Source organism: Pteropus alecto, unplaced genomic scaffold, assembly GCF_000325575.1.
Source record: "Pteropus alecto unplaced genomic scaffold, ASM32557v1 scaffold3, whole genome shotgun sequence".
Classification (NCBI taxonomy): Eukaryota; Metazoa; Chordata; class Mammalia; order Chiroptera; family Pteropodidae; genus Pteropus; species Pteropus alecto.
In genome coordinates, this window is record NW_006442484.1 from 48,222,684 (window position 1) to 48,235,236 (window position 12,553).

At 30.1% G+C, this 12,553-nt stretch overlaps 1 protein-coding gene across 1 annotated transcript in view; it reads right to left on the reverse strand.

The window, feature by feature from the left end:
- SESTD1 (SEC14 and spectrin domain containing 1) overlaps positions 1–12,553 on the reverse strand; it is an 86,053-nt gene that overhangs the window by 29,361 nt on the left and 44,139 nt on the right. Inside the window, exons 6-9 of the mRNA XM_006921244.3 lie at positions 6,215–6,328; positions 5,059–5,153; positions 2,841–2,896; positions 17–228 (exon numbers count right to left, since the gene is read on the reverse strand). Coding sequence (XP_006921306.1) covers positions 17–228; positions 2,841–2,896; positions 5,059–5,153; positions 6,215–6,328 — 477 coding nt within the window. The remainder of the gene's footprint in view (positions 1–16; positions 229–2,840; positions 2,897–5,058; positions 5,154–6,214; positions 6,329–12,553) is intronic.

Sequence of the window (12,553 nt, forward strand, 5' to 3'; positions counted from 1 at the left end):
CAAACAAGACACCTACCTGCATCACCTTCTGCTGAATCTCTTCTAACTGTGTACGCTTACTACGTTGCCTACAAACTTCCTGGTAACGGGTATACTGCTCTCTCAGTGAATCTAATAATTTCATAACCTGTGGCTGTGCAAGTAGTTCATCATCCATAGGAGACCATGAGACCCCTCCATCCGAGCCATTAAATCGACGCTGCTGTAATTCGGATAACAATTCATGCCCTTTACAAAACAAAAACAGTTATAATTAATAGCCTTAAAAAATACCATTTTTACTTCTAATCTTCTCAATTCTAGTCTCTTATTTTTAGAATCTATTTACCTACATGTCTAGTCTACTTACTTACTAAGTCATAAATATCGAAATGCAATTTTTAAATGTATATAAAAATAAATAAAAAACTGCATATATGTGTATATATATATACACATGGAAATACTATACAGTATATATGCCGTATCATATATCATAAATGTATATACTAAATATGCTATAATATACAGTAAATATATATGGTATATTTATCTATTCATTTATTTACCTATCTATCTACCTATCTATCACATTCTTCTTACTGGTGGATTCACTACTCAGGATACTGTGCCAACCCATCCTCTTGCCCTGTAGAACACAATACACTCTGGAATTTCTGTTTGATGGTATTAATCAGTATGCTCTGTCTGATAGCACTAACTGATACTAAGCAATATGTTATGATTTCAGTATTAACCATACATTTAATTATAGCACCTAAAAAAGAAAAGAGTTGAGTAACACATGTTAGTAGAAAGTCTTTATTACTGTACAAAGTAATATTTAATCTCTATAGGAATCTCTACAACATATTAACTGCAAATAATGAGGGGCCAAAGAACTGCATTCAATGCTATTTTATCATAACAAACTCATGTAGAAAATTCACTCATTAATGAAAAATTGAAATTGCAGAATGTGGAACATCTAAAGCTGTAAGTATGTTAACAATTTTAAAAGTAAATAAATTACCATTTTTTTCAAGGATAATACTATTCCAATTATTATTCAGGGGCCAAAAATAAGCAGATATTTAAATTCTCTTCTCTTCATCTTTATTTAGGAAAATGTTCTACATTTAAATGGCTTTTAATATATAGAAATAGAACTTTATTATAATTTTGAGGTATTTCCAATTTCTAAAAAAACATCCAAGATTGTTCTAAATCTGTCCATTTTATATTTGATCCCTACTTTAAGAGTCAATAGCATATAAAAAGAACTTAGTGGCATATAAAGTTAATTTTAAAATACAAATTTTAAATGCTTCTTAATTCAATAGCTAAAGAACCTTTGAAAATGTTAAATATAAACATGGAATTAAGTTTTAAATCTAGAGCAATATTTTTAACTGACAGTCTACTGTACCTTCTAAACATTCAGAGATTACAATTATTTCTTTGCTCTCCAAATAAGACCTATATCATACTAAAAAACTTAGGACAAGTAAATAAATACAATGAAGACATTCAGAATTTCTTTACTCTTCTTACATTTTATAATTGCAAGAACTATTCTAAAGACTTAAAGTTTAGTCTACTACATATAAACATGTTTTTACATATTTACATATATATAAAAACTCATAAAAGCCATTAAGATCAGAATACATTTACTTTTTTTCTGCTTTGACACTTGTTTCCCTTGTGGATACCATTTCCACTGGAGAAGCAGCACCGCATGATTTCAAAGACCATACCTTGAAACCAAACTGCCTTAGTTCAAGTCCCAACTCTAGTGTTACTAGCTGTATAACCTGCTAAGTTACTTAACTTTTTCATGCCTCAATTTCTATACCTTAAATCTAGGATGATAATAGTACCTATATACTTCACTGGGTTGTGGTTAAGGATAAATGAGTTAACGTATGTAAAGTGCTTAGAATAGTGTGCCTGGTACACAGTAGGATTAAAATTATGAGCTATTATTAGAAAAATACATAAGAAATAAATTTAGGTATTTTCATTGAAAGAATTTCACTGTGTTCTGCTATAAATTGTGAAACCAATACTAGAGACATTAAGGCTGGAACATACATACCATGCATACTGAACACATACTATGCGCAAGGCCACACTGCAAGGTGCTAAGTGTTTACATGACTGTAAAACAATACAGCTAGCGGCTTTAGATTTAGATATGTTTTTAGTGCTATGAGGATAAAGCTTAATAGTTATTTGATCTTGAGCAAGATTTTTTAATATTTTTAAGCTTTGGCTTTCTGAAGTACAGAATAGAGAAAATAATACTAATTATCTCAAAGGCTTGTTAGGAAAATGAAATACGAAAATACATAAAAGTATAACGCTAGAGCATAATGAGTATTCAAGAATCCTTACAGCAATCCAATAAAATAGAAATTTTTATCTCTATTTCACAGATAAGGAGATAAATCCAAATATTTCAAGGGAGAGATAATTTACTATTTATCATTATTAATATTTTTTAATATTGTAGAGTATTAAACACTCAGGTTAAACCAAAAAGCAGTCTGAAAAATTTCCCCTAGTTTCTACCACATAATACAGTAAGTCTTCATTTAACGTCATCAATAGGTTCTGTGACTTTAAGCAAAATGACATACAATGCACATCAATTTTACCACAGGCTAATTGATATAAACAAGAGTTAAGTTGCTACTACGGCATCTCATCGGCGTTACATCAAAATAACGTTGAACGAAACCATGTTATTCAAAGACTTGCTGTAAACACTCAACCAATGTTTACCTCATGAATCAACCAAAATATGATTGATTTACTGTATTATGATTATTGATAAATATGTTTTTCCATCTTACCTGTCTGAAGAACTGTTTCAGGATCAACTGATGGAAGAAAGTTTAAATCCACAGACCTGGTGAGCACCAAAAGAATAACTTTAAAAGCTATAGTTCTATCCATGTAACTTAAGAAAATCCTTTATACAAACATATTAAAATAGGTGCACACAAGTGTGAAAATCTGAGGCATACTATTCTACCATGCTAATTTCTCTTAAATATTAGGAAACTCATTAGAGATAATTAAGTATTAGCACCCACAGAAATATCTATGTGATAATTCCAAAAATATATTACTTAAAAAATAGTTTGCTATTAATTATGGCATTATTTCGAATATATCAAATGAATCCATTTTGGTTATTTTTCAATGGATATTTGTTTCAAAATAAAATTTATAACTATATAATAAGCCAGAAATGTTAACATAAAAATGCATGCAGCTATCCCTCTTGAGCAACTCTGAGAGCTGCAAATATTCTCTGGTAAGTTGGTATGTGTGTGTCTAGCAGTTATACACTTTTCCCTGTACTAATTATGTTTCATTTGAGTTGGACTGTGGCTTTATTTTCTTAAACACATTTGGGAAGTAGAAGATGAAGAAAAGATAGAGTACATGGCAAAACAAAGCCTAGAATCTTGCAACTGTAACTAAGAGTCTTGCTCTAAATCTTACACTTTTGTCAACTGATCTAGGCCTTCACCTCTTCTTGTATAGCCTAGATACTTTCTGAGGGCTGACATAAGGATAGTGATGAAAATTTGGGGTTTTAGAGACTAAGTAATGTGAGTTCCTTGGGGAGGTAATGGCAAATACAAGATTTTGTTTAGCACTCCATATAGTCAGGCAAACCAGTATTTCCCAAAATGTTTCTCAAAACACTAAATAAGGTATTATTAGGTGGAGAAAAAGGGCTATAAATACAAGAAGTTCTAAGGAAACAAGTTTCTTTATTGCAATACTTTCTCAGAACGTGTAATCTATAAACATCTACAGTCATTCTTAGAGAGGAAACACAGTAAACGACATTTAACGCTATGACCATAAACGCATTTTCCGCAGACACCCTCTTAGCATGTCTTTCCTGAGGAAAAGGACTTTAAGAACCGTCAAACTTACTCTGCTGGACTTCTCAAAAAGCAAGAAGTTCAGCTAATTTTTGTCAAGTAACTCATGTGACACTTCTAATTCCTAAGCCATAGCATAAGCATGTGTGTGACATCTACATACACACACTCATATATTTACATATGTGTAAAATGTTTACATTTTACCTTTTTATAATGCATCTAAAGAATAGTAATGTTCCTACATGTTTGTTGTAATTTTAACTGGATTCACATTCGAATCATTTGTTTTCACATTTTTTACTCTGTTTTAATCAAGATTTGGTGTCTTACATCCCTCTTACCTTACCTCGATCGACTGGTATGTGACTTTATTTGAATTCATGGAATTATAAGATGAATTTTATCAAGTTTCCATAGCATTTTTAAGGTCAGATTCAAAAGAGACAAAGATGAGTGTTGATTCTTTCAAATTTCCTAATGAAAAATTACTGTTCTAGTGATCACTTTGCTATTGAGACCAGAAAGAGTTAATCTGCATCCTAAAGTGCTTTTTACCTGGGGAGAGGAACTTGTCCTACCAATAGGAAAATAAAAACTGTTAAGGTTGTGAAATTCAATGAAAATCTGTTAAAATGATTAATCCAGGTAATTACATTTAGATAATACAACTGAGCAGTTATTTCATCCATTGTCAAAAAATACTATATTCCCCAAGTCGAACTCATGAATATCATGTATTACCAGAACACAGGAGTTCTACCAGCTAGGCATTTAAGTGTAATTTATTTAAATAGGTTATATTAATTTCATTTTAAGCTGCGACCTTTTTCATATTCTTTACAAACAAAACAGAACTCTAAAAAGTTAGAAAATTGTTTCATTTTGAAAACATGTCTCTGCAAATAAATTTTTAGTGTCAGAAAAAAAAATATTACTATTCATCATAAGTCTTTTGTAAAAAAAAAACTGATTCAAATCAATAAATTTTACACGTAAATCAAACTCTCACAAATTAAAAAATGAATTTAATTCACCTTTTGTATGTCAATTTTTATTGACTGGAAAGTTACCTTAGTTCTTTTAGCTTGCATTAACAATAGAGGTCTCTTTCACCAGATTAATCATAGCTTTGCAAGGGTGTAATTGCATGACACTGGCCACCTACCTTTCTTTCTCTTGATTTCCTTTATCACTTCCATTGTTAATCAAAGCAAGTTCATCTAATAATGATGTAGATTCCTTTGTAAACTTCTCAAAAACCTACGAGATAATATTAACATATTAAAAAGAATCTTAAAAATTAATACTGCACAAAAGGATTTTCAGTTAAGAGAAATTTAAATTAGCCAGGCATATTCTCTTTTAGTACAATTCAAACATCAGGGCACAACGTATACAAGAGAAAAGACAAAACTAGTTCCTAAAACAATGAATAGTTTCAATGCATAAGAAATTTTTTGAATTTATATACATTAAGAAATTATTTTTATTCCTCAATCAACATATTTATTTTTCCTGTTTTCTTGACAACATCTGCACCAATAACAATTTTAACTACATGAACATTAGTTAGACTAGCTTTAACCCTGTAATTCCAGCTATAGAACATTCTTTCATATTATTCTATTACCAGTCCATACAGGTTGCATGTAATGGTTAAATAATTTTACATACAAACATGTAGCATAAAAATAAATTATCCATAATTTTAACATGAATTCTTAAGATATGTCTAAAAAGGAATTTGGACAAGTCCACTTAAAATAAAGTGGACATTCATTTATTTGATATTGTTCAAGTATGGGGGAAACAGAATTGATTTTCTATTCTGAAATACCCAAAAGTTCAGTATTCTTCAATAAAAATCATATAATGTAAACTCAGTTAATCTAAAATTTGTTCTTTTTGTCAATATTATACAGAGTAGCAGATTTCATTAGTCTGGCCTGACAAGGAAGATACATTTTCAGAAATGAAATCGATAACCTGCCAAACTGCTCAATTCAAACTGATATTTAAATATTCTCTCTGAAAAATGGTATATTAACTAGATTACCTCTAAGGAAATTATGCTACTCTGTTATTCTACGTAAAAGATTTGTGACCTTGACGAGTAATACTGCTACTAATGACAACAGTAATAGGTAACCTTTGTGAATCTGACTAAAGTATTTGACTTCAAATACGCTATCATGTGGTATACACTGTATTTCTTCATTTTGGTAAAAAAAATCCATATTTTAATTGATTAAAATGATAAAGTTATAAAAATATATCTCATTGTTATGGAATAACACATTATCTCACTGTAATATACCAACCAGTCTCTTATTTAACCAGTCCATGTGATCATAGGTAAGACTTCCACCAAAATCTTCTGTTAATTGGCATGGTTCTATATAACGAGTCAATTTATTGGCAGACACTAAAATAACCTATAAAGGTAAAAAGAAAAGAATCATTTAGTAAGCCACTGTTTACATCCATAAAAGTAATGAGGAGGTTAAATTATTCAATACTGTTTCCTTCATGATGCTGTATTACCATTTATTTAACATTTAAAATCAATTCAATAAATTGTGGATATTTGCTAAGAAATGTTATCATAAACTATTTATAATAACACATTAAAAAATGAGAGGCACTAGCAGCTCAGTTGAAATATTTCCAAGTTTGTAACAATATTAATAATTTCTTGGTAATGAAAATAAGTTCCTTTAATATAATGATGAATTCAACAAAGAATTTTTATATGGCTTTAAAATTAGCTAGGTACACTAAAATGATAAGTACAAGTGAATAATAAATCTGGCAATCAAAAAAGTATACTTTATTATGTTCTTTGTGTTATACCCTGTAATAATGAATTAACAAGTCTATCATTTATTGTAATTTGTTAAAAGCTCCTAAGAAATAAAAATCAAGCTTGATTAATATAAAATAAAAAATAATTATACACTTTTAAGTTTCTCTAACACTCCTTTGATCATACATTAACGAAATATGTCCTGTAATAGTAGAGTAAAACTTAGGATAACAAATACTAATATTTAATTTGAAAATTAGAACTAAAAAGTGGGGAGAAAGTCAGAGAATTCATAAACTTGAAAATTATATATTAACATGATAATCTTTTAACTCTAAACTTTAAAAGACTTCAAATAAAAATTATAGTATCACCTAAAAGAGTACTGCAGAGCTAAATAAAATTTCAATAAAGAGATACATGAATATAAAAAAAATATGTGGAAGAAAAATATTCAAATGGTAGTATTAATGCACAAATAAATTTAAGTTTAGAAAAAAAGACATGATAAGAAAAATAATATGTCTGGCTGGAAAGAGGACCATTTCCAAAACCCTAAAAAGGAAGGCCAGATAATCTACGAAATTATAACTTTTCTGGAATTCCTCAGAGGACTGAGGTCACAGAGAAACCAATTCACCTGAAAATAAAGACAAGTACCATAGAGAGAATTATGGAAGGAGTACCTATAAAGTGGCATGAGCAAAATTTGGAGGCTAATGAAACGTTTCTGTATCTTGACTGTTGTGAAGAACATCTAACTTAAAAATAAATAAATAAATAAATAAGAAGGACTTATGGAAGAACTACCAGAGAAAGAATGAAGAAAAAGTTCAGAAACATATCCAAAATATAAAACTAGGCATCTCCTTACTACATATAAAGTTATAATGTAAACAATGAAGACAAATTATCAAGACTATAAACTGCTTTGCTAAAATGAGAAAATAGGAGAAAAATGTTGCAAAAACATGGCATCGAAAGTTCATAAAACTATCAGAAAAAAAATTATCCTATCATAGAGTTTATAACAAACTGCTATTGATAATACATTAAATAGAAATTAAGAGCCTTAGATGTTTATATTAGAAAAGAAAGGCTGGCAAATAACGAGCTCTGTGATCTACCTAAGCAGATGGGGGTCAGTAGTGGGGGAGAACAAAATAAATTTTTTTAAAAAAGAAATTATTAATAAAACTAAAAGCGTTCCTTAAAAATACTAAAATAAAATCAACAAATTTCTGATAAGATAAAGCAAGAAGAAAGGTATAAATAATAGTAGATATATAAAGAAAAGAGTTACATTGACTGTAGTGATTTAAAAGATAATATGGACACAGGACAATTTTGCGCAAATAACTATGCAAATTTAGAACGGAAAAACTACTATAAAATAGTAATTTATCAAAACAGAAAAAAAACAGAACACTTAATAAGTAATGAAGTGAAGTGAATTATTAGATTCTTTCCATTTTCAGTAATCATATTGCTACTACTTGTTTTAGTATTACTATTCTGAGATCACTTGATGATGAAGAAGAAAGCAAATGATTAATATGAGATATTTTAATTCTCCCATCACTGATGTCCTTGAGGAAATGTAATTCTTGGGAAGAAAGATGTGAGAGGGAAAAAGTTACCCTTACAGTTTTCAATTTGAATTGGAAATATCAGTTTAAACTCACAATATATTTCATCTTAAATAAAAACACACACTCGCATACATAAAATTTCCCATTCTGTCCACTAAAAAGTTTAGAAATAATGACCAATTCTGTAGAAATATATGCTTCTAGTATCCACATTTTTATTTCCAAATACCATTTCTCACTAAAAGGAATCAAGGCTCTTTGGAGAAATGGCCAATTCCAGGTCTGGGGGTAGAATACAGTATGAGCTTGGAACATCTTCTCTAGGTATCAAGAAAGGTCCTGAAAAGACTTCCACTGGCCAGAGATGTAACCATTTGCATACCAATAAGAATAATAAATGCTGTATTTTGAAACATTAAATAAATTCAATTTGATGAGCTCATACTGATTTTACAAAAGAAATGATCACCTTTGGACTATGCTGGGAAATAAATTTACTTTATCCAAACAGGAAATAAAGAGAAATAGGCATTTATTTAACTTTTCATACACAAACTATATCACTTGGTAAATAAATAATAAATGAAGGTAGGTTTCTCATTATAGAAGTATTCTAGCTAGTAAATGAAGAAATAATAATAGAACTAGAACGTGATTATCATTTTTAATCTTTAATAAACTAAGGGACCTAGTTATTGAACATCAAGTGATACTAACATCACAAAAAAGAAGACAAGTATTATGAGGCTCATGATCAAGCAACACATCATCACTAATGAACAGCCTTGGAAAAAGAAAATGAAATCAGAATCTAATCAACTGTCTAAATCCAACTATCAATTTATGAAAACACAGATTCATAAAAGCAGAATATGTTAAACTATATCACGGAGATACCACAGAAAAACTCTACAGGACAAGAAACCTGATCTCTTCAAGAAAAGAAAAATGGGTAAGAAAAGAGAGAGAGAAATTAAGATTAAAAAGCTTCATTTAATAGACTAATATAGAATCCCACAACCAATAATAAGAGAAGTACATATTCTTTTCAAGCAAACATGAAATATTTACAAACTTGACTGCGTATCAGGCCATAAAGAAAGCCTTGGTACATTGCAAAGGAACAAACATAACATTCTATCACCAAATGAAATTAAACTAGAAATTATTAATCAAATCTGAAAACTTAAGATTTGAAAACCCTATCCATTTAGAAAGGCATTTCAACCATCACAATGTATGGACATTATTTGAATCGAGATACGAATAGATCAATCAATCTGTGAGTGGGCATTAATTTATATATGTATTTATAAAATTTTAAAATATTATCTATATATAACTTTTTTACATATAACCAAATCCTTTAATAGCATTTACCAGACAATTACAAATTTGAACCAACTGGCTAAAATATTAATGAACTGTTCCTTTTAAGGTATGATATTGGTATTGGGTTGTATTTTTTATAGAGTCTGTACTTTTTAGAGATACATAATAAAATACTTATTTACAAATAAACTGAAATGTCTTCAATTCCTTTCACCATAAAATTCCCAATCTTCCTTTAGGAAAGTGGATAGAGATACGGATGATGTAGGTGAGACCATGGGTTAATGGTTATTGAAAGCAGGTATAGTGATACATAGAGTTAATTATAATACTGTTTACTTTTTTTACGTGTCCATAATTCTTTATAATAAAAATATTTAAACACTAAAATAAATATAAATCTTTTTTTTAAAAAAAAATCTTCCCAGAAAGAAGATACCAGGTCCAGCCAGTCTACAAGTGAGTTTTAAAAATCAAAGAAGAAATTTTCAGAAATTTTCATTAGTTAATTTTTTATTAACTAATTATGTTGTGAAAGCTTGTGTATAATGGTGCAAAGTACATTAGACTTCAAACCGTTTCCAGTTCTGGCTCTGCTACTTACTAGCCCTGAGACCTCTAGCAAGTCCTGAGAACAGCGCCTCAGAGCCTAGGTGGCCTCCTCTCATAAAAGCATTGCATTTGTTCTGATGATCTATAAGCTACTTGCTGAGCTTGACAGTCTCTAAGAAACTTAATTAAAAAAAAAAATGTAGGGGACATTCCTAGCTCATTTTATGAAACTAGAATAACACTGATACCTAGGACAATTTGAAAAAAGAAAAGACCATAATGACTTGCAAATATCAAGTGTTAGCTAATATCAAGTCATAGCAAGGATGTAGAGCAATGGAAATTCTCGTACAGTGCAAGCAGATATACAAATTAGAAAGACTCTCTGGAAAACAGCTTGGCATTATCTTGAAAACTGTTATAACCTGTTATATTCTGCAGAGAAAATCTTATACGTGTTTATCAGGAGACATATATGGAAATGTATACAGAGCATCATTCATAATGGTAAAAGAATGGAAACAACCCACATGTCTATCAACAGAATAAGTATACAGTTTTCATTCACACAAAAGAATAATATTCAGCAGTGAGAATGAATCAACTATATCTACTGAAAGAATATGCATGAATCTTATATAATGAGTGAAAAAAAGTAAGTCAGTGAAGACTAAATTATATCATTTTCTATAAAACTCAAAAATAAATGAAATTAAATATATTATTTTAGAATATCCCTAAATGATGCCCACAGATAGATAGAAGAATAAAAGATAAACACTCTCTATTTTCTTCTAAAGATTCTGTCTTTCACATTTAAGTTTTTAATACACATACACACTACAGAATGAGAACATGAGCAGAGGATGGATAAACACGAATAATTTAGGCGTTAAGGCTGGTAAACGGGATCAGAGAGGGGTATTCAAATTTATTTCAAGGTACAGATATTTGGGTTCTTAGATTGGGTGGTGGGTATTCAAGTATTTGTTTTATAATTAACCTTAGGGTATACAAAAAGGGCACCATGAGATCTCAATCTCAGACTGAAGAAAAGGTACCTCTTTTAAGGCATCAAGCAAGGAAGCTAGAGAAAGAACAAGAAAAAATCTGGAGGTGGTAATGACAGGAAAGCTAAGGGTTTTTGTGCCTCCTTTTTCCATTTAAAAAAGAAATACAACATCAAATTATATTTTTGGTTAGTTTAACAACAGCAAACTACATTATACCTATCTATTTTAAATGGCAATTTAATCTTATCTTTAGTATAAGGAGTTTAGCATATCTCTATTTCACTATTTTCCTGTTAAAGTAATAATGGAAGCTAATTTAAAATAAACAGAATACAAAAACATGATTTTCTCTTAGTGAAAAACTTGTCACAGAGGGCTTTATTTTATCCTCTCGCTCCAAAGCAACTTCCTTAGATTAGTTCTTAGAAAGAGGCATGATGTTAAACATTAAACAGTAAGTGGAGTTAAGCCATAGTAACCATTTAATCTGCCACTATTCCTTTTGGGATGGAGGCAGATACTTCCACACTAGACAGATTAAACACAATCAGATCCCAGGGAGGAGCTATTCCTTGTACGAAAATGTTGAGCAATCTATTAACTGGATGTATACCAACAGTGAAAGTAAGAACTATGAATTTATTCTATGAAGAAATAAAATACTCGCTAAAGTATTTTCTTTCTAAAAAATTTTAAAAGTATTTTCTTTCTAAAAATTCCTAAAGGAATTCACTCCTAGCTTATTTCCCCAATCTGCCTAAGAAGGCAGCTCCATTAAATTTTCAATGATGTCGCTTTAAGTTCTAAGAGGACAATAATTCTGATGAGTTGTCATTCTATACATTTAATATGGACCATTCTTGGCTATTACCAACAGGACAGGTAACAAGCGTTAGAGAAGTTGTGGGGGGAAAGGAACCCTCAGACCCTGCTGGTGGGAATGTAAACTGGTACAGCCACTATGGAAAACAGTTTTGAGGTTCCTCAAAATAGAATTACCATATGACCCAGCAATCTCTCTTCTGAGTATCTACCCCAAATATTTGAAAAACATTTATGCGTAAAGATGTGTGCATCCCACTGTTCACTGCAGCATTATTCATGGTGGCCAAGACATGGAAACAACCGAAGTATCCTTTGATAGATGACTGGATAAAGATTTGGCACATAGATACAATGAAATATTATTCAGCCGTAAGAAAAAATGAAAGACTGTCATTTGCAACAACATGGATGGATCTTGAGATCATTATGCTAAGAGAAATAACTCAGACAGAAAAAGTTGAGAACCATATGATTTCACTTATATGTGGTATATAAACCTAAAAGCAACAAATGAACAGGACAAACAAATAGAGACTCATG